This window comes from Aspergillus pseudoviridinutans (assembly GCF_018340605.1).
Source record: "Aspergillus pseudoviridinutans IFM 55266 DNA, scaffold_7, whole genome shotgun sequence".
In the NCBI taxonomy this organism is placed as follows: Eukaryota; Fungi; Ascomycota; class Eurotiomycetes; order Eurotiales; family Aspergillaceae; genus Aspergillus; species Aspergillus pseudoviridinutans.
Genome location: NW_025091287.1, coordinates 250,607 through 272,288, shown reverse-complemented (window position 1 = coordinate 272,288; position 21,682 = coordinate 250,607). Strand labels below are relative to the sequence as shown.

General features: G+C 49.5%; 9 protein-coding genes across 9 annotated transcripts; 2 read left to right on the top strand and 7 right to left on the bottom strand.

Moving 5' to 3' along the window:
• Nucleotides 1–148: 148 nt before the first annotated feature.
• Nucleotides 149–1,753, bottom strand: Asppvi_009397 (putative MFS maltose permease; the record flags this gene model as incomplete). Its single annotated transcript, XM_043305254.1, has 1 exon — nucleotides 149–1,753. The coding sequence occupies one exon, from the start codon at nucleotides 1,751–1,753 to the stop codon at nucleotides 149–151; it is 1,605 nt and encodes a 534-aa protein (XP_043161189.1).
• Nucleotides 1,754–2,326: 573 nt separating this feature from the next.
• Asppvi_009396 (pectin methylesterase family protein) lies at nucleotides 2,327–3,598 on the bottom strand (the record flags this gene model as incomplete). Its single annotated transcript, XM_043305253.1, has 2 exons — nucleotides 2,327–2,899; nucleotides 2,945–3,598. 2 exons carry the CDS (start codon nucleotides 3,596–3,598, stop codon nucleotides 2,327–2,329), a joined length of 1,227 nt encoding a protein of 408 aa, XP_043161188.1.
• A 954-nt stretch (nucleotides 3,599–4,552) lies between these two features.
• Asppvi_009395 (glycosyltransferase family 31 protein) lies at nucleotides 4,553–6,108 on the bottom strand (the record flags this gene model as incomplete). The annotated part of the gene is made up of 2 exons (XM_043305252.1): nucleotides 4,553–4,912; nucleotides 4,975–6,108. 2 exons carry the CDS (start codon nucleotides 6,106–6,108, stop codon nucleotides 4,553–4,555), a joined length of 1,494 nt encoding a protein of 497 aa, XP_043161187.1.
• A 2,274-nt stretch (nucleotides 6,109–8,382) lies between these two features.
• Nucleotides 8,383–10,512, top strand: Asppvi_009394 (uncharacterized protein; the record flags this gene model as incomplete). The annotated part of the gene is made up of 1 exon (XM_043305251.1): nucleotides 8,383–10,512. The coding sequence occupies one exon, from the start codon at nucleotides 8,383–8,385 to the stop codon at nucleotides 10,510–10,512; it is 2,130 nt and encodes a 709-aa protein (XP_043161186.1).
• A 641-nt stretch (nucleotides 10,513–11,153) lies between these two features.
• On the bottom strand, nucleotides 11,154–13,243 carry Asppvi_009393 (putative C6 transcription factor; the record flags this gene model as incomplete). Its single annotated transcript, XM_043305250.1, has 2 exons — nucleotides 11,154–12,803; nucleotides 12,860–13,243. The coding sequence occupies 2 exons, from the start codon at nucleotides 13,241–13,243 to the stop codon at nucleotides 11,154–11,156; spliced, it is 2,034 nt and encodes a 677-aa protein (XP_043161185.1).
• A 492-nt stretch (nucleotides 13,244–13,735) lies between these two features.
• Asppvi_009392 (putative alpha/beta hydrolase) lies at nucleotides 13,736–14,930 on the bottom strand (the record flags this gene model as incomplete). Its single annotated transcript, XM_043305249.1, has 6 exons — nucleotides 13,736–13,767; nucleotides 13,827–14,127; nucleotides 14,191–14,386; nucleotides 14,443–14,567; nucleotides 14,624–14,663; nucleotides 14,722–14,930. The coding sequence occupies 6 exons, from the start codon at nucleotides 14,928–14,930 to the stop codon at nucleotides 13,736–13,738; spliced, it is 903 nt and encodes a 300-aa protein (XP_043161184.1).
• A 734-nt stretch (nucleotides 14,931–15,664) lies between these two features.
• Nucleotides 15,665–16,591, bottom strand: Asppvi_009391 (alpha/beta hydrolase; the record flags this gene model as incomplete). Its single annotated transcript, XM_043305248.1, has 1 exon — nucleotides 15,665–16,591. One exon carries the CDS (start codon nucleotides 16,589–16,591, stop codon nucleotides 15,665–15,667), a length of 927 nt encoding a protein of 308 aa, XP_043161183.1.
• A 2,884-nt stretch (nucleotides 16,592–19,475) lies between these two features.
• Asppvi_009390 (TAXI family TRAP transporter solute-binding subunit) lies at nucleotides 19,476–20,498 on the bottom strand (the record flags this gene model as incomplete). The annotated part of the gene is made up of 1 exon (XM_043305247.1): nucleotides 19,476–20,498. One exon carries the CDS (start codon nucleotides 20,496–20,498, stop codon nucleotides 19,476–19,478), a length of 1,023 nt encoding a protein of 340 aa, XP_043161182.1.
• A 442-nt stretch (nucleotides 20,499–20,940) lies between these two features.
• Asppvi_009389 (EthD domain-containing protein) lies at nucleotides 20,941–21,493 on the top strand (the record flags this gene model as incomplete). Its single annotated transcript, XM_043305246.1, has 3 exons — nucleotides 20,941–21,093; nucleotides 21,152–21,348; nucleotides 21,427–21,493. 3 exons carry the CDS (start codon nucleotides 20,941–20,943, stop codon nucleotides 21,491–21,493), a joined length of 417 nt encoding a protein of 138 aa, XP_043161181.1.
• Between the last annotated feature and the right edge of the window lie 189 nt (nucleotides 21,494–21,682).

Below are 21,682 nucleotides of genomic sequence, written 5' to 3'. Positions count from 1 at the left end.
ATAAACAAGGCGAGGGGCCAGTGGGGCCAGCGTAAGACCTAATGCAACGCTATGCAGGGATGCATCAGGCCACACGAAAGTGTTTAAACATTGGTTACTTTGATTTCAAAAAGATAATAGATAATCGAGATATATTTTATAAGCCGAATTAGTCCTTGTGGTGCTCCTCTCTTACCTCCACGTGTTCCTCCTCGCCCTCGTATGGATCAACCACTGTGTCCCTGAACTTGCGCGCCGACACCCCTTGCTCGAACAGCAGATCCAATTCCTCATAAGTCCTTCCCTTGGGCTCCGGTAGGCGAAAGTACGACCAGACCAAGCAGACAAGACATGTTCCAGCCCAAAAATATGCGCTGCGGGCACCCCAGTTCCAAGCCGTCGAGTTGAGCTGATAGTTTGTGAGCACATTGACAACAATATTACTGACGTTGTATCCGACTCTCGCCAGCACGATAGTCTTGGCCTTGAGTCGGGTGGACGACAGTTCCGACACCAGCGAATACGTCACGGGTCCGATAGTAAAGTCGTAGCAGAAGGTAAAGATAATCAACATCGCCCCGATCGCCCACTTGGCTGCACTGTCATCTCCCGGCGCAAAGGAAAGACTACCTGTGATCACAAGCAAGGTGAATAAGCTTGCCAGACCGCCGATGTGCAGTGTGCGACGACCGGTGTAGGTCATTAGGAACCACGACCCCGCGGTCCCAATGAAACCGAGGGCATACTGCGCCAGCGAGAGATCGAAGGAATGCACCGTCGGGAGACCAGCCTGGACGCAAAAGTACGCAAAGTAGCCCATGAGGTTCTGCCCGCACAGTGTCTGGACCAGCCAAACTACACAGACAACTTCTGTTCGGCGCAGGTTCGTCCCCTTGAAGCAATCGGTGTACTTTGTGCCGCTCGATAGCGCCTTTTCTAGCTCGTTCGTATGCTGGATCATGGCGATGGTCTCGTCGGGGTCGAAATTCGGATCGTTGGAAGAAGTAAGCCGCTGTAGAGCCCGTTTAGCGCCCTGGAGATTACCCCGTCGGACATGCCACCAGGGTGATTCGGGTGCGAAGAGGATTCCAATGAGGATCGGGAGAGGCCACGCCCACTGCACTGCAAAGGGAATCCGGTACGCCCACTGGTCGGTTCTTTGTATGGATCCACGATTCACACCTACCGCGACGAACTGCCCAATCACCCAACACATGTTGATAAAGGTCGTCAAGTACGGGCGGAGGACAACAGGACACACTTCAGAGGCGTATGCGGCGGGTAAAGTCTGGAAGATGCCCCAGGGGATACCGGCCAGAATCTCTGCAGCGAGGAGCATTTTGATATCGACAGCGAAGAAGAAGAGGAAGATAACCGCGTTCATTGCCGCCAGCGCAGAAACCATAGTCCAGCGGTATCCCAGTCGTTCCGAAATCAGACCGTTGATGAGCAATCCGATGACTTCGCCCACTCGGGCCCCGTTGGAGAGTGCCGATTGCCACGAGGCGGGGACCGTCCATTTGCCGGATGCAGACTGCACACCATATTTCTTATTGAATGCTGGAGACGCGTACATGGAGCCGAGTAGGGCCAAATCGTATCCTTCCATGATCAGTGCTGACGAGAGGAGGACAGACCAGCCCACGGCCTTGGGATACAAGCGAACCGCTTGCCAGAGCGTCATGGACTGTTCCTTGCGGGCGGCTTTCTTGCCCTCCACGAGAGGTCGAGGCTTTTCTCCCTCCATAGTGTCTGGATTGTTGGACATGGTCATATCGCGACTGGATTTTAGCAAGACGGCCAGCAAAGCACACTCGAGTGCTAGACGGGCCTGGCTGCAGTTGGAGGACATGCATGAGATCCTGAGACCTATGGCACTATTTATATTCAGTATATCTGCATATCATGAGGTCCATTCTTCTCTCGAGATGCGCCAGGAAAGTCAAGGACCCTTTTAATGCACTAAGATCCGGGGAATTTTGCTTTACCCCACATATATTTCCATGTGGGGGTTCAGCAGAAGGACTAGTACACGAGCTTTCTCCTTTCCAATTGGCTACGGCGATGCAAGTCGGCCTCTACTCGGAGGCAAGGCGGATGCAAGTCGGAGCGGCGGGCAGGTAGCTGTCGTTATCATCGCTAGAGACACTGGACATTGTTTGACTCATATCAAGGTACAAATTTTTCAGACTCGTAAAATAAGGGTACATCGAGGGACAGAGAGACTATAGCCGCCGTGACAAAAGCTAACTTTGCGCTTCCGTTAATCTACCTGAACCCAGCCCAGAAGACTGTCTATGGGATGCGATGTGTTGGTGATTACCATCGTGCCATCCATCTATGGGGTCTAAGGCCTTCCGGTGCTTGCCACGATCGGATCCAACCAGGCAATGTTGGGCTGATGACCATCGGGGGTCATGAACACGTCAATGGGACGAGCATACGGCGCCACCTGCTTTCTGTCCAAAATCCGGGTGACATTGCCATTCGTCTCCGCGGTCTGATTGTATCCAGGCCCATAGACACCGTACACCGCCATCAAGGTCTCGCTGATGAAGTTGTTATTGGGTGCTCCCTTCCACACCGTGTATCCTGCAGGTAAAATGCTGGAGTCGAAGTATGTGTTCATGAAGATCGATCTGTGGAGGTTATTCCAGGGACGTCCCAGCGAGCACTGTCCCTTGATGTCGTTTACAATAGATGAATTGGCTGCGACGACCTGGGAATCGGCAATGTAGACACCGTATTTGTTCTCGAAAGTGGTGTTGGTGCCCTTCCAGGCCGTAATGCCGCCACCACATCGGCGCAGGGAGAGGGTTGTCTTTTCGATGAATGCCGTGCCGAAGCCGTAGAGAAAGTCGGTCTGGCCCGCAATCACGTTGTCGTAGAAATAGGCATTAGCAAGTTTTCCCACGTACAACTGTATTCGTTAGCAGTGACCTGTACAGATTTTTCAACAACGTACAGTATCCTGGTAGCTGTAGAGACCACAAGAGTAGAATCCTGCGTTTGTATAGCCCAAGCCAACGGCGTGGGCAGGTCCCTCTGAATATGGAACATACTCGTTGCGAAAGTCGATGTTGTACGCCCGGAAGTCGGAGCACCCAAAAGTTGTGTTGGCAGGCACCGGATATCCTGTTGGGCCTGCACCGGTAATGGTCGCGTTATAAGTGGGACCGACAGTCAGAACGCCGGTGTAGACATTGTCCGGGAATGCACTGTTGTGGTTGGCTGCGTTCCAGTAGATCTGAACCTCGTTCTGGACGGTGGTGTTCGTGTTGATATAGCCATAGCTCTCCCCCTGCCAGGGGCGATTCGACTGGCCCAGGAGCGTGAGAGGCCCAGAGCGTGTCACATTGAGCTGCTCCACATAGGTTCCAGCGCCGATGAGGATGACCTGGCAAGAGGTATCATTGGGCAGCGAGTGGATGGCCGCCTGGATAGACTTGAAATGAGCTCGGTCGTCGGTCTGGCTGACAAAGAGAGTGCCGTGGGGGCAGCCCTGAAGAGGATCAGGTGTGATTCTTTGGCAGGATTTGTATGTTTCTGCTGGTCGAGTACCCTTTCCGAGAGCTTCAGGGAGCAAGCCTAGGGCAAGAAGAGCGGAAGATGGCCTCATTTTGTCTATTTTCTGGACAGTGAAGCAATTACACAGTCTTCTCGGTGGGAAACTGCTCCCTTGATAAAGAGCCCTGGGAAAATTGCGGACAAATTCGAAATGAAGCTATGTCCGTTGTGGAGCCGAAGGAATGAGCTATAGATCCTCCTAAGATTCCCCAAGCTTTCTGAGGCTTTATCCGCGGATAATTCAGGGCTCTTGGAATTATTCCTCCAATGAGCTTGTATCCCCGGTGGAGGACCCCGCATAAATTGTCAACGGAGAGATAAAAGCCTCCTCAATTTAAGTTGATTGATGATAGTCAGTATGGGGTAGAATGATCTCTATCCAATTAATTAGGCAATGTTCTTCAAGTAACCGGGGTAGTGGGTACACCAATGTCTCAAATAAATCACAACATGAACCGATCTGGAAGTCGTCAACTGGCCGGAAGGAAGATGACCTACAATTGTTGAGATTATACATTCTCAGGTCATGGAAATGACGGTGCCTAAGGGAAGAGTACAACCCAGATATTCGAAAATAATCTTTATACAAGTGAGAGGACGGCAAACCAACAAGGTACACAGTGTAATGATCAAAATTTGTCTCCACTGTCTGCTTCGGGAAGATATTGCACACCAAGTTACAGGAATAATATTATAACATTTTTTTGCAGATTCAGAACTAGGACTAAGCAAGCGCTGCGTCATGAAGAACATCAGTTCCTTCTAATATACATAAAATAGAGGTGTGCCTTAGGCGTTGTCCCCTATGTCACAATCATTTCTCAAACCTGTTAAGCATTGAGACAAATTTATGGTTGCAACCATTGCCTAATAAGTATTTTGAGATACTGTTCACCACCGCTGTAGATATCAGGTCTATAGACTGAGGTCCTCGCGATGTTAGGAAAGTATGACGAGATTGCCGACAGGTCTGTAGGCAGCAAGGATAGGTAGTCATATGCGTACTTCAAAAAATGCGGTTCGTACTTGGCTTCACCCACTGAGGCCTCTGGCATTTGTGGGCATCCCGGAACTGCTTGATTTTCTCCAGATCCCACCCGGCTGATAGCGACGTGTCGTCTGTGGCGGGTTTATGCGCGCCTAGTCGCATGGACGGAACAAAAACACAGTGACCAGAATGGATATAGGTATATGAGAAACAGTGAGGATGCTCATGGCATGCTGTCGCACAGGCTTCAACAGACTTATGGGAGGGGGATTGGGGCGGCTCTTGCCATCCGCCCCAGTCACCATTGTCCCAGTCCGGTTTGTAGTCAATGGCGCCTAATTTCGTGAACTCGAACAGGTCGGCATATAGTAATGGAAGCTAGAGAGTACCAATGTTAGAAGTTGTTGATGATATACCACTCACCATGAGGAAAGACATACCTTTCGGCCACGTCGATTCTCCCATCTCGCTAGCTCTGCCATATCTTCCAACGATAATTTATGCATGCTAATCACCGGCTGACACCAATGCCATTCATTAAACGGAACCCCATGCACAGGATGTGGATTGAACATCGGCCACATCCCCGACAGCTTCACTCCACTTTCATAGAGGGCCCATCCAAGTATTGAATCGCCGCAACAATCCACATTAATCAAACCCTTATAACGCTGACTCAACGAAGGTTGGCTGTACAAGCCATTGCTCTTGACCTTACGAGCTATCAGCCTTTGGACTGCCGCAGTTGACAGCACGAACCCTGCACCGCCATAGGCGAAGAAAGATTGACCCTTTCCATGGGTCGGGGAGCCAAAGTATAAAGGAGAAGACGGATCGAACTGGTCAAGAAGACGAAACAAATTGTCCCACACGAAGTATGTATCGGACTCGATAAAAACGAACCATTGAGCAGTCGGATTCATTTCATAAGCGCGTTCGACCATGGGCAGGAACTTGTATTTGTCAAGTGTCCAGCCCTGAGAACCCCCAACAGTCTCGAACTCGCCGCGTTGGAGCGCGCTATACGCCTGAAAGTCAGAGCTATTGCCCCAGAAGCTTTCTGGAAGAGTTGCGAGAATATCGTATACGTGATGACCTTTAATTTCCGACTCATGGTCAGAGAAGACAATGAGATTAGTTATACAGCGGGTAACAGTCGTCAGATGGGTAGCAACCCGATTTGGAGGCTCTGTACTGCCGATTTTGAGAACGACTTGAACGCGCGAGAGGAGGTATGATGGGAAGGAGTCGCAAAGGTCATCGTCATCACTCTCTTGGATTTCGTGGGTGTTGTGCGCATTCGAGAAGCGGGACGTTGTCTCCCAATCCCAGTAATCGACGTAGGGCGGATTTGGGAACCTGGATATTGTCGCCCGCTCCCAGTAATGGGCGTAGAATAGGTCAGATCCTAGTTTCAGACCAAGACAAAACATAAACGCCGTCAGGATGACCATCAAAGCGCGCTTTTGACTCTTCTGCGGCCATGATTTCCAGTACACAGAGATCCCTTCCGCAAAGGAGCATAACATGCGAAGAGCCGCAGTTAGGACGCGGGTTGCATTATTGAGGTACATGGGAATGCATGCAAAAACCAGGGGGATTTAGGAGGGAAACAGGAAAGTATCTGGTCTAGAGGCGATAAATGTCAGGGACCTGTCCCTTCTATATAATACACTTGCTGGACGATCTATCGGTCATGCATTAGTGCCCTTTTGTGTTGGTGGCTTAGCAGGACAGTTGCCTGGGCCTGTACAAGTAGTAAAGACTAGTCTGAAAAGCAGAAAGGACAAAAAAAGAACCAACACTAAGGTACCTAAACCTGTGACTGGGACGCTTATCCTACAGGTATGGGTGGTATTTGAATAATATCAAAATGACGAGGCTGATATGTCATTCGGATAAAATTTCTGTCATTAAAAGTTTGTTGTTTCCCCCTCCTAGGTTCTGCCCTCGGTTCCTTCCGACACAGATGATCAATGCGTATGACCTAGAGGAAATTTCGTGGCGACTTAATCTCGAATCCCTGTTATCAGCATTGAACTAGCATGTGGTAGCAGCGAGTTGCCCGTCGCGAATATCGAAATGGATCCTGTGCGTCCTAACGCGGTTGCGGGTCAACAAAATTTAGCGCGGATAATCCATGCCCTACGTTACATCGTGATGGGCAGACACCGAGACAAATCGCGCTCAGCAAATCGACGATATGGATTAATTTGAGGCGTTTGAATGGGAAGCAGTAGGACACATGGTTAGGACCCTGGTACTGGCTGATTCGCAGTGGTAAAAGCCAAAATGCCATTGATTTAGTCTTCTAAAGTGGGAAACTGGCGCACCGAGACAAACGGTGCAATGTGGGGATCAGTCTGAGTCTTGACCGACTTACGCCCTTAGCCTCAGTAGGTTCGTAGGAATATGTTTACCATTGGTTGCTCTGGCCCCAGCCTTCGACTTTCTCTCTACCTAATCTCGACTAATGCGAGGAGCCGGATCTCAATAAGAAGCATATCGGGAAAAAAACTCAAATGCCTTGCGTGATAGTTGCTAGGAACAGGAATAACTGATACGCAGCAGACTTCATGCTAATGCCCCGTTCTCGAAACATCCAGGAACGGCGTAACTGCATCAAAGACCTGCCCGCTTGCTCCACCTTGGTACAGTGAGGTCGAGAAGGGAACGATCCATCTGTCAGGTTGTCAGTAAGGTCCACCTCGGGTAACGTGAGGACTTACATTAGTGCAAATGGCATCGTCGGCGGATATCCTTGCATACCTGTTTTTGTGAATCAAAGCGGACTATGAGGAACACTCAAATGGAAACATACATCTGGGCCTGAGCACACAAGAGTAGCAATATAAGGCGCCCTCTTCATACCGGTAGTGCCGTGAAAATTCTTGAACAGAATGTTCTCGACAATGAGCGAAGCCTAGGACCTATCAGCCAACTTTGTATATCCAGTGACGGATACATACTGAAAAGTAAATCAGACTCTGTATAGAGTGCAGCTATCAGTGTCAAAGTTGATAAATAGCCGCAAAAAGCATATATTAGCTAAATATCTTAAACAGAGACTGAATGCTCTGTCAATTTAATAGTGATCTGCTTTGTATCTAAATATCTAACAGACCATGATATATACCTTGGGTCTGCGTCTCTTCCAGGAACAGTAATGGGCATCTAGCTTGGGTATAATACACAGGCTATTAATAAACTAATTTACTTTGATATAGGATAGCGAATAGCCTTCTTGTTGTTAATTCAGATTTAATGATAGATAGAAACATATTGCTCCCCTTGACATGTCTTGCAGAGTCTTTGCTTTAAAGTCATGCTGAGTGAGAGGTATAGCTGCAGATGGCATTTATTTTACCACCGAGACTCGCTCTGTCGGAGACATAGTCGGGCAAAGACTATAAGCTGCAGTATATAAGTATTCTCACTTCAGGGTCTACTTGTCCAACATTAAATCATACGGCCGCCGAAAAGAATCAATCCTTTGTCGAAGCGGAGATGTTAACGTGGGGTACGTGGATTTAGATCAAAAGTAAGACAGTTTAGTCGACGTCATGGCTCCCAGCTGGATAACCCTGTGTGTCAAAGGGACTTGCGTCTCCTAGTTCACCTCTGAAAGGATCTGGTTTTTGCACCAATGGAATGATGGAGCAAGGAGATCTGCAGGGTCCGATCGTTACTGGTCGGTCCACGTTAGACCGAGACAACCTCAGAAGTGGGTGATGCTGCAGACCATTTGCGACTTCACCCCGGAATAATAATGTCTACTAACGTTCCATCTGGGGTTCACAAATCTTAGAAGCGATACACTGTTCGCTCTATGTAGACAATCATTACCTATGCGCCAAGTGCAGCGGATCATGGCGTTCTCTACCCTGTTGATGACTACAATACTCATATTCCTAACCCTTGCTGTGGGTGGAAATGGGTCGAAGATAAACCGGCGTGAGGTCGTCCGTCGCTTCAATCCCGTCCGTACCAACCTGTCCTCTACGACTCCCATCCAGGTGGGAAATGGCAATTTTGCCTTTGGAGCTGATATTACCGGGCTTCAGACCATTTTGCCGTACAACATTCTGTCGTCATGGTGTTGGGCCAATGACTCTCTGCCTATCGAGCCGGGCCAGCATGATCCCTCCGACTTCACCGGACTGGACTGGTGGACTCATGGCAGACTGGTAAGCTATGATATGCCAAATCCGGCCGAAGCAGCCCTCTCGACTTGGCTGAGGGCGAATCCCCATCGTGTCAACGTGGGAAGGATTGGTCTTCTATACACAGGCAAGGATATCTCGCTGGCGAACTTGTCGAACATGTCACAGACTCTGGATCTCTATACTGGGATTGTGACATCTGAATTCATTCTCGAAGGGGAGAGGGCAGTTGTGCAGACAGTTGGAAGCCCGAGTTCGGACGAGGTTGCGGTGCGCGTAGATTCGCAGCTGCTGCAAAATGGATCGTTGAGTGTCTTCTTCGACTATCCCCTGACTACCGGAGCAGCGTCATTCCAAGCGCCGTTTGTCGGTGATTGGAATGCCGTATCGAACCATACAACGAGGCTTTCCGTCCATGACCACCAGAAAGCCGTAATTGAACATTTTCTGGGAGGAACAACCTACTTCAACAGCATTTCGTGGCTATCCCAAGGGAACATCAGCGGTCCGATTAACGGAACCCATCGATATGTTCTCAACCCATCTGGAAAGACTACCTTCTCCTTCACTTCCACCTATACCCCGGTGCTGAGCGCCAAAGCCAGCACATTCAAGAGGGTGAAAGCAGAATCAGCGACCTGGTGGGCCAAGTACTGGGAATCAGGATCGTTCGTCGACCTCACGGCCACCGGAAGCTCAGTCACCGAAGAACTACAGCGGCGCATCATTCTTTCGCAGTATCTCCTTGCTGTCAATTGCGCAGGGAGGGATCCTCCTCAAGAAGCAGGACTGCAAAACAACGGATGGTACGGAAAGTTCCATCTTGAGATGGTCTTTTGGCACCTAGGCCACTGGGCCCGATGGGGTAAGTGGGAGCTCCTCAACCGCAGTCTCGGAGTATATAATCGCTTTCTTCCCTCTTCCATCGAGCGCGCCAAGGAACAGGGGTACTCAGGCGCTCGACTGGGTAAGATGAGCGATCCATCCGGTCGATCTGCTCCGGGCGAGATCAACGCGCTGTTGATCTGGCAGCAACCGCACGCGATGTATTTCGCTGAGCTGGAGTATCGCGCCTTTCCCACGGCTCAGACACTCAGAAAATGGGACACGGTCCTGACAGAACTCGCAGAGTTCATGTCCTCGTACGCGTGGTGGAATAGCTCGACGCAGGTGTACGATCTAGGTCCGCCAATGTACCCATCGTCGGAGAACACGAACCCGAATTCAACATACAATCCCACCTTCGAATTGGCGTATTGGCGCTTCGGTCTGCAAATTGCCTCGGAGTGGAAGCGTCGACAAGGCCAATCTGTTCCATCTAAGTGGACACGTGTTCAACATAACCTGGCCGCTCTGCCCTTGACAGATGGAGCGTACGCCATTTGTGCAGATCTCCCGGATATGTGGACCACCTACGATTACATTTCTGACCATCCCAGCCAGGTTGCCGTGTACGGCTTTCTCCCTCCCACACCTGGTGTGGACGTCGGGATTGTCAACGGGACGATGATGAAGATCAATCAGGTTTGGAACTTGACTAACTCATACGGCTGGGATTTCCCCATGCTGGCTCTGACGGCTACCCGTCTGGGACACTCGCAGCAGGCCGTGGACTATCTTCTCAACCCGATCTTTCAATTTGATGACGTTGGCAATCCCATTGGCGGTACCCGAGTGCCAACTCCGTACTTCCCTGCCTCGTCTTCCTTGCTTCTTGCAGTTGCGATGATGGCGGGGGGATGGGACGGCGACGAGGGTCCGCATTTTCCCCTTGGTTGGAATGCAAAGACAGAAGGTTTTACTCCTGGTCTTTGATGAAGACTCATACATTCAACAACCTATAGGATCCGGCCTCCCTACAGATGCCTGTAGCCTCCATTTACATTCATGATAATGCGAGGCAATCTGTAGGGCACACACTATAATTACCAGAACTGTCACGTTAGCTATGTTTGTGGCTAGATTCCATGGCCATTACGTTGATGAATTGGTTGTATATGTTGGTATGTTGCTATACAATGTTCGAAGGTTCCATTCTTCCAGTATTGAGTGAGAACAACCCGCAATAATAATACCATGCTACTTCCATTTACGCTGTTGTCGAGCATAAACTTTGTCTTCCTCAAACCGTCCTCCTTTCCGTGAATAGTCTCCATGTTCGCCCACACCTGGTCCTCGAAACTCGGATACCAATATCTTCAACTTAGCATCCAGATGCAGGAAGCGCCGTGCAAGGTTGTCGGCCAGACCCTTGGCTCCAGCATACCATTTAACTGCTTTGAAACAACGACCAGGGAATTTTTCGTTGACCTGCAGGTGTATACCTAGCTGGATAGGCTATATCGTCGACTGGAAGGTATTGCCCTAGAATGCACAACGCAAAATTGATATCCGGATTTATATACCTAGGTGGAAACCGACGTAGAAACGGTACAACAAAGTCAAGTCTAAGTATACTAGAAGCCAGTCCGCATATCTACCTGGACAAAGTCATCGCCCACAAGAAAAAGATCGTCTAAACTAGGATCCATCTCCGTAAAGGGTGCCAGAGAGAAGATATCAGCCAGCGGATCCAGCGTCGTCGTGACATTGCTGTGATGGGCAACTTGTGGGAGGTTAGGGCTCGCTTCCATCACTGACGAACCCCCAGTAGAGCAGCCTCTGTCCACCGACTGCATTTCACGGACATAACGCGCCTTGGCCATCAACCGCCCGATAGGCTTCCACAACGTGCCCTTGCGCGCGTGCTCCTTCATGCGCCAGCGGTCATAGAGAATCTCTACTGCTGCCCACGCCCTGTCGCAATCCGGGCAAGGGGGCCGAGTACAGATCTCTGATAGGACCAGCGCGACTGCGTGCCACTGGGAGTAAGTATCGGATCTCCAGGCCCAGTGAGCGATATTCGGATTGCATAGGGCGGAGCAGGAGAGCTCCAGGATCTCGAGGGCGAGGAGAAAACTCTTATCCCGCAGACTTGCCTGCAGCGGGGCCGTTGATTCTTCATTACTACTATCCATCCGCTTGCGAGGATAGTGGACCATCAGCAATACGCGGGCGATGATCAGCCGCGCCACGGTAGCTGAGACAAAGAGGAAGGGTTCGTCGGGATTGCAATACGCCAGGTAGCGAGTCTCAAGGCGGCTCTGGAGCTGCTCGGCCAGTGCCACCCGTTCGAGCAATGACAACTCGGTGATTGGTGCACTGCTGGTTGTCCTTGCCTGACGGCGATGCGGTGGAATGAAGCTGACCTTGCGCACGATGGGGATGGATTCCCAACCAATCAGGCTCAGCGTCATTTCTGTGGCGCCGTCTCGCTCGGTCGGCGGCTCAACCAGGTCCGCCGTCAGATCAGAATCATTAATATTCAACGGCAGCCGGGTATCAAAGGACGACTCGGATACAATAGGTTCGTAACCGTGATATTCGGACGAGCGCTGGTCGAGGCCGACGATAAACCACCACAGTCGCCGTCGCAGTTCGGTCTCGAGGGGCCGTAAGCCAAAAGCTGCGCCGTCGCGATGGAGACCCATAGCTTGGGCAATATGCACAATCAAGGCTGTGAGCGACCAGACTGTTCGGGAGTCATCTTCGTTGCGCAGGGCACAAAGAAACAGGGCCGCCGCCTGCAACAAGATCATGTTCTGGGTATTTAGCAGATCGGCGCGGGCGAAGGCCTGCTCGACGGCAAAGCGATACGTATGAAGAGCCTGGTGTCGAGATAGGCCAAGAGGGCATTGGTTCTGGTCAGTAGTACTGATGATAGCAGCATAGTAAATGGCAAACAAGAGGGCCTCCGTGTTGCAATCGAGGGCGTCAAGCGAGGCGACCGCGTCCCAGAAGAGCTTCGTGAGGGTCGGCATGTGGAAGATCTTCACCAGGGGAGCGACATTGGTGTGAAAAATCTCAAACAGAGCGACCGATTGAGAGATGGACGGATGGTAGTCTCGCAGTGAGTGAGCGAGCGACCTGAAGCCCATGATGGCGGCATTCAACCCGACTGTACCGACTGGTTCCTCCTTTTCAAACGTTTCTTCCTGCCAACCCGCATCCTCGTCGTCATCATTATTCGAGGGCGATACATGTAGCAAATCCCGCAGTTCTTCAATCTATTGTCCTTGGTCAGGTCTTATCAAAATGTAAACTTGAGGGTAAAAGAGAAGACCTCATCGCCCAGACTAGCCCATAGCACGTTGCTCACATAGACACTGGAGGTGCTGTCAATAGCAAGACGACCATTTCGCTGGTCCCCTTGGGGTGGCAGAGCAGCAGTGGACGGGTCCAAGGGCTCTTGTTGCTGGGTTTGTTGGCTTTCCAGCTGTCTAATGATGCTTTCCAGCCGGTCAAGTCTTGTCAGCACCGCCGAGTTGTTCGTGGATTGCTGCGGCCGCTTTGGGGCGCGCCCCGTCCCACTGGGATAAATGCAGGTGGAGGCAGCCCGAATGCAGCCCCCACATGGTTGCTGTCGGTCACATTTGACCTTCCGTGAGCGACAGAGCAGGCAGCTGCGGCGCTGGGAATGGTGTCTTAGGGTGAATGGTTCACTCATGGCTGCTGGGCAGATAGAAGCTAAGGAGCAACCAAAGTGTGATTACCTACTGTTTTGATGATAAGGATAAAAAGGGAAGAGAAGTAGGCCAGTGATGCTTCGGCTCGGCGTCGGATAACTTATGCGACTCCGATGTGCCACCCCGCTAATCCCAAAACATGTAGGATGCTCAAGGATGACTGCGCAGCAGTCCATTATTTCGCTAATTAACAAACGTATCTGTCGCTAAGAGGACAATTATTCCTGTGGACTAATCCGGGCTGTACATGGTAATTCCGAGGATATTTGATATGCCAAAACGCATGGACGCTCTCCCACCTTCATCTGTAGTTATAAATGCTAACATGCAATAAGCATTCTACGTTAGGTCTCAGTACCTGCACACAGCTAAGTTATACTGAGCGCTATCTCATATACAACCCTCAACACCATGGTGTATTAGGCTAGCTGCCCTTAGAAAGAATTCTCCAGACATACAGCTGTTAAAGACCTCTAATGCTTGGTCTTCAGGAAATCTACCACCGCTATAACAGGAACTATGTTAGCAGATGTATTTTAGGAACAAAGAAATAGGAAAAATCACCTGATTTCAACTCCTCCGGCCGCTCCTGAACTACCCAGTGTCCACAATCTATATTGACGATCCGTGACTGAGGAAAGAAGGAAGACATGAGTGGAAACGCATTATCCGGGATATAATGACTTCGAAGTGCCCGAATAAAAAGGGTAGGATTGTGAAATTGTACCGACTCCTTGTTGTGTGGGAAATCGCCCAAGGGAGTCAATGCCGTGTTGAGTATATCCACCGGAACGCGGGATTTTAGATATGGCGTGTCGCTGTCTTTGACAAAATTGCTCAGCAACCATAACCGTATGGGTAAAGACTGGCTCAATCAATGTCAGCATCCGTCTTACGCGAAGGGTGGAAATAGAATAGCCGCACGTACATCTTCATATTCTTGCAGGATCATCTCAGCCTCGTGGTGCGTTTTCACCTTGGCATCCCTTACTTTGGCAATTCCTTTTAAATACCTTGGAAAGTCATCCGTCAGAGGTAAACGGATTGGACAGTTGTCGATGGCTACAACGTCGGAGACGAGATCTGGCAGTTGAAGAGCAAGTGTTAAAGCGGTTTTGGCACCCCTGGCAGTAGATTAGCAATGACGAGAGATCCGGGATGCCCGAAAAGGGAGTTGCACATAGAATGACCGATAAGTGTTGCTCTCTCCATCCCATGGCTCTGCATGAAAGATGCAACGTCCAGCGCCATTTCCATGTAATCATGTTTCAAGTGATGGCCCGACTCGCCATGATTACGAAGATCCTTCATTCATGTCAGCTTGAAAAGTCACCAAGACTTGATTTGGATGCAATGCTTACTACAGCGAAGACCGGTCTCGATAGATCTCTAGCCAATAGCCTCAATCAAAGGGTAAGCCGGGAACCTAACGGTGGGACAAGACCACATAGTAGCTTACTTGCTCATCCTTCGGTTTTCTCGCTTCGACCCAAGGAATCCATGCAGGAATATTATGGGGACATGCTTGTTGGCACCCGAATTCTTGCAGCCTGCAGGTGTGAGGCTGTGTAGCTCATACGCCAGAGCGACCCTTGTAGTTGCAGCCGGCGAAGAAAGTGGTTTCATGCGCACGAGGCTTTGACCCAAATTCTTTAGAGCAGCAGACATGGGAATCAAGAAGCAGGTATTTAACACTCTGGCTTAGTAAATTGAGTCCCTCCGTGGTTATTTTGGAAAGGAAAAAGCATAATCGGCACTCATGCCATGACTCATCTAACCCTTTTTAGCTGCCGTGAACCACACGCTAGTCCGTTGGAGGTTAGGTTGGTTACCACCATGAATCCTGACTATTCTATTCTGGAGTAAACCAATTCTTTTTAATTTATTTGATTTAGCACGTTTACTGCATTACCTTCACCCTCTTCGCCAGACCTTCTCATGGTTTTATGAGGCCATTGGTTCGAGTACTAAGAGTTAAGTAAAATATGTGCACTAGCGGGCCAATATGTTCAACAGGTTCAGGGGCCCCGCAAGGTGTTCTTTCATCCTCAGTAGCTCATACTCAATGAGCTAGTACTCCGTCTTTCCTCGTCGTTCTTGATCGGTGATCTTGTGTTAGCCACCACTCAAATGAGAAAGGCGATTAAATTCTCGGCCACAAGCTCTCAGCACTTGCTAGTTCCCAGATCCAGTTCATGGTGGTGATTGACAAATAGCGCTAAAGAGCATTGCCACTATTCTGCTGGTTGTTACTGTAATTTATGCACCTATTTTCCAAGTCTGGAGGCCACGCCATCAAAGTTGAAATCCAATCCTAGAGTATGGTTACTGAACAAAGACTAGATTCGAGTTTCCTTGAAATTCCCTCTTACGTCTGCAAGTCCTCAGTCTGGACATAACTTTCAGAGATTCTTTCCGAAAAACTCCACAAGCTTCGGGCCAGATACCGCAAGGTCATCATAGAGGTCGAAATGGTTCTTTCCTTCGACGATGAAGAGCTCCTTAGGCTCACGGGCCGCAGCAACTGCGGTTGCACTGTAGTGAAGAGTCTGAGCCTTGGATCCGGCGATCATTAACAATGGCCGTGGAGAGATCAGGTGTTGGAAGTTGAATGAGTCATAGCTGACCATAAGGTCGTAGCTGGAGGGAGGAACTTTCTGGTCCGAACGTGGATGGTTTCCGCGCTTAGATCCGTAGTATGCAGCTGCATCCTTGAAGAAAGAGTCGGCATCATCGGGAATCTGCTTGATGTCGGAGCTGAACATGGGGGGCGGTTCCGAGTGAGGCCCGCGAGCCTCCTGCGTCCGCCATTGTCCTGCCGCCTGAAGAGCCCCGGCAATAGCCTGAGGGGTCTCCTTGTTGTTTTCCTCATGTAGGCCTCCATTACGGGTCATGCGACCAACACAAGCGGCACTGACAGTTGCCAGAGCCTTGACCCGCGAGTCAGACTGGGCCGCGTAGGATGTATAACCACCCGAGGCGCAAATTCCAAGGACACCAATACGGGCCGGGTCAACCTTGCCCTTGAGAGTGGTCAAGTAGCTCACAGCAGCCTTGTTATCTTCTACTCTCTGATGGGGATCTTCAAGGCCACGTGGCTGGCCGGTGCTTTCCCCTTGGTACCCTGCGTCGAACGTGAGGGCGTAGAAACCGGCTTTGGATAGGAATCGGGCATGGTCCGCAGAGGTTTGTTCTTTAACACCGGTCATGGGGTGACTGATCACAACTGCAGCACCCTTGTGGTCAGGAGAGCCGGCTACAGGTGCATAGAGCTCGCCGCTGATCTGCAGCATGAAAGAGGGAAAAGTGACTTTCGTTGGTGCAGACATTGTAGTGGATAACGATGATCCGAGTAGGGACAGATAACGATGGTCCAGGTTTTGAGAGAATTACCGTCGAGATAGATCCTTTAAAAGTGCTGGTTGTTCTCTGCTGGAGCTCTTATATACAGTACTCAAAGTCCATGACGTGAAGGGGGCGCACCCCCGAAAAGCCCGAAAAATTTCGGGAAAAAGAGTGGTATGCGGGACTGACAGTATACAGCTCCTCATGATAACTAGATGAATATGTGACTGCGCTCGGCGATAACTGGCGATAAAGTCTAAGGCTAAAATGGTATCTTGCGTCTTATAAGTCAGAATTGTTAGTGGCTCCTGAGGCATCCCCGATCAAAGTTCCTCCGCTAGGCATAGTGTCTTTGATCATCACCCACCTTGCTTTCATTCTTCTTCATTTCCCTTATAATGAGATCCAAGGTGGCCGGCATTACACCCTCTACGGTGTACGTCCCGTGTGGCTTGCTATCACACACACTACAGACAGACAAATTACCTACCCCAATGTAGATGCACAACAGTATAATAGCTCTCGCGACTTCTTGTAGGGTTCTTGGTACAAATAAGAAGATAGGCTATGCATTGACATTGAGTATAGTACACCGCACTCCGTTCTAGCCATCCTCAGCTCTCATATAAAGTTCTACTTTGCAACATTGCTTCGGTAACCATCAATGAGCAGCAACGCGCTTCAAGGAATAATGTTAGGCACCAGTGGCTGCGTTTCTCCGCTTTCCCCGCTTTATTAGTAAAGTTTCCTCAATCGGACCTTTGGCTCGATATGATGTTTACTCGAAACATCATATTCCTCTTCCTGTAGATTATCAATCATGATACACCATCTAAAGTATCCTACATGATGGGTGATTGTCAGCTTGTCGTATCCAAAACCAGCCTTGCTATATCGACGATCACAACAGCATGGGTGATCTAGATGCCAGTATTCAAGAGTCAGCCATTTGACTTTCCTCCTAAATGTGGTACCTGTGCTAAATTCGACAGATATTTCCATTCGTCAATCTTTAGATTTGACAGTCATGACAAAAGAATGAGAGTTCAAAGTGCGCAAATTGATCATTTGCGGACAGTGTGGATATCTCTCGCGCCTTTTTAAATGTGACTGGGATGTAAGTGAGAATTAATTGACAGAAGATTATAAGATGCTTAGGTACAAATAGGAAACAAAAGAGGTACGCTAAAGCTTGTTGAAGATGATCCTGCAGCTATCGAGGCAATGATCTGCTTTATGGATGGGTTTAACTTTCAACTATGATAGTACTGGCAGCGATCGCAGTCGGACATCCCCAATGCATCAACAACCCTGCACGTGGTGCTCAACATCCTTTTTGAAATAAGAGCATGTAGTCAGGCATGACCACTCAGATACACGAGCCTTGCATAACCATCCTTGTTTGGTCCGAGATTGATGGACTGAGAGTGCTCCTTGGCGAAAGCTACCGCAGCGGAAACGCCGGCCCCCCCACTGTTTCTAGGTAGATCCCGTCATGACCTTTATTACTTCCGTGAGCATCCGAGAACTGTATTTAACAAGCTTGTGGGGGATCTCTAAGGTTTAATCTTGATTTACCTTAACCATTTGTTTTCCTATCATTAACCTTACGGCACTGGTATCCTTACCTGGTTAACAGGCTGATCTACCTTGATAAAGTAGATCTTTGACACGACACAAGAGAACCTTCTTCAGCCTGTGAAAATTCTTTAATATATTAAATCATCTCCCCAGAAGTGTGAGAATTTCTATGCCCTATACACTTACTTTCATCTAACCAAATATATTTCTGTCAGTCCAACGTTACAATGTCCGAGCGTCAAAATGGAACGGTCAAATGGTTTAATGATGAAAAGGGATTTGGCTTTATTACCCCAGAGTCTGGCCCAGATTTATTTGTTCACTTTCGGTCAATTGAAACAGGTGGATTTAGATCCCTTAAAGAGGGGCAATCGGTCTCTTTCGAAGTAGTTGAAGGGCAGAAGGGTATGCAGGCGGACAGAGTTCGGGTAGAGCAGACCTGATTCCACAAGTTAGCACAGGTTTGTATATGCACTTGCTCTCAAACCCTAATCGCATGTCTTGACTGAGGCCACGAGATTCTGTAAAGATTCCATGCACATGGAGGGTTAAGCCTCCTACATGAGCCTTAAGGATTTAGTCTATGAAAATGACGCTGTTAGAGTCTCAGCCGTAGTGATCTTCTTTAGGTTTTTTTCTCTCTTCAGGTCTTCATTAACCTAAATCATTTTATCCTCTTCCACTAATATTGACTATAAGATTTGACTCCAAAACCATTCTCGGACACCTAGTACAATCCCCCGCGCAATCCTCCACGACCCTCATACCTTACTTTGATTGCTCTACTATCCAGCTTAAGACCCGCGAAGTTATGAATTAGCTCTGGATATGGGAACTCTATCCTAAAATCTCAGCATCATATGAAACGTAGCCGAATTCCTGCTATAGCCTGTGTCGTTGTGCTCGACTTTCTATTTTCTCTGAGCACTGATTAGACGGTGGAAAAAACCAACCCCTTTGCAATAGCAATGGGATGATCATCCATTTCCCAATTTTGAAGATTTCTCCCTTGCATGTGCTTCCAATTTCAGGATATTGTATTTATCCCCAACCTGGTAGACTTCGACGTTGAAAAGCCTGGTGCGGGCTAATGCATCCTGCATGGCTCGAATATTCTTGGGGATGGATGTTGAAATTGGGGATGACCAAGAGGGCCCGGTGATGCCAAACACCCACTGTCGGAGGGGGCTTCCCCCACAAATTCCCCTAGGTTGAGGAGTAGTAATTGAATCAAGATAATGATATTATCTATGTACTAAATTGCTCTACATCTTTTAAGAAGTTATGTCAGAGATGCCCAGCCTCTTGATAATAACGCTTTGCCCCCTCGTGAAGCGGGATGGGGGATCGAGCCATCTTGGCAGGACAAAGTGGATATGTCAAGGGAGATCTTTCAGGCTTGAGGTGCTTATACTGGCCCTCAATGGCGGACCTAGTCTCCACCAGGCACCAGGTCAAAAGATGGGCGATGTCCTCGGGTAGATCGTCGCGGACGAGGACGACAAAGTCTGAAAAGTCGAGCGTGTGGAGGGGCTCAGCGAGGGTCGACCAGAACCCTGTCGGCAGGGGGTCAGGATCCTGAGCCGCGGTGTTTGGATATTTCTCGGCGAAGAGAGCTAGAGCAGAAGCCTCAGCGGGCAGCGCATCATACTTGTAATTTTCCATGATGTCCGCCCACCACGGCGTCATGATGGCCTCTTGCAGCAGCGCATCAGCTTCGCCAGCCTGGACGAGGGCGATGGCCTGCTCGGGACGGTGTGCCGTGACGTACTTGCCGCCCCATGACTCGAGGACTTCAGCGGTAATGCCGTGGCACTCCATGAAGGCATACGCTGTGAAGCCGATAAAATTGGTGCCATCGTTGGTGGACGTCGCGATGCGCAGTGCAGGGCGCTTCTGGCGCAAGTCCTCGAATGACTTGATCCCATATTTGGGGTCAATGGCCAAAACCATGCGGTCATTTTGTGGCAGCACGCCGAGGGCACGCAACGAAGGCATTGGGCCGTGAGGTGCAAAGATGCCTTGGCCAGTGAGAGCGGTGCTTATCATTTGTGCCGGCGTCGCAATGGCAAGCTGCGCCTCCCCACGGAACACGTCGAGGACAGCTTCGATGCCGCCGTAGCGGATGTTCCAGATCCCGACACGACTATCACCCCCTGCTCGATCACAGAACTGCTGAGTCAACCATGAACATATCCGATGGAAGTTGGCCATGCCCCAGTCGCCCACAAAGTTGAGTCTAATGGATCGCTCAAGCCGAGGGCCCCGACTCTGCTGCTCCACGATATCCTTGACATTTGGTGTGGCCATCCTTGTCTTTGCCTTGTTCCTTGCAAGCGTGTTAAAAGAAGTGGAATAAGATAGACGGACTTTGTGTTAGTGTAAGGGACTGAACAGTGTGGTGTGGGAAAAGGGTGATTGCAAAACAACAACGGCGATATGTACTGTCCTTGTCAGTCTAGACAGCGCACACTACCGCTCAAACACCATGGAACTCTGGATAAGAAAAATGGAAATATACTGAGTGGCGGGACCTATGACAGCAGCTCAGCGCMCGAAGCGGGACGCTTGGTCGTCTCAAACAAGTTGTGCAACTCCGCATGTTGCCGTCTCGCCAGACAATATATCATCACTGCACTTCCATGGTTGCTTTTTCTTACTTTCTTTTCATTTAATTCGAAGAGGCCAAACCTAGTACTGATTTGAAATGCACAAATTATAAGGAGTCCTTGCAATCAAAACGTGGTATAATATGGCCACCGAACGTCAGCTAGTTTGTCTCACTATTCTGTCCTACAGAAGGGCTGAAATTAGTGAACAATCCTATCGCGATTACATGCTAAACACGCACGCTCCTCTTGTTGGCAAACTACTTGAGAAATACGGCGTTTTGCAATGGACTATGGTGAGCGGCGATTGCCTCTGCTCTTCTCAATATTACTGACTTAACTTATCCCACCTAGTCACACAATACTAGCATGACGCGGCCGATGACTGACGCCCTTCACGACGAACAATTCATATACACTGCCGACTATCACAGCGTCGTGCAATTTGTTCTTCCCGATATCGAATGTTTTGCGAAAATGCAGGAAGATCCATTCTACGTGGATAATATCAAGCCCGACCATGAGCGGTTTGCTGATACGGAGAAGTCAAAGTGAGCTGACTTTCTCCTGTTACTCCTGCCCTTTAAAACCCTGATCCCAAAGTGAGAGGACACTAACAATTTGATTAGATTCATGGTGGGATATTACACAAAGCTCATGGAAGATGGGCAATTCCTGTGGCCAGTCGCTGGGTAGTGAAATATCCGCACCTCATACCTTGGCAACGATCGTGTTCTGTCCATTCTGGCGTGGCGAAATCCAGTACAACCAAATTTGTGTCGGGTTTGGCTGCCCCATTTAAGCTAGTACAGGGTATTTAGCTTGCCATAGTTGGAATTCTCGCTCTCAGTGAAGATGGGTAGTAGATCAGCGGGAATTCAGAGC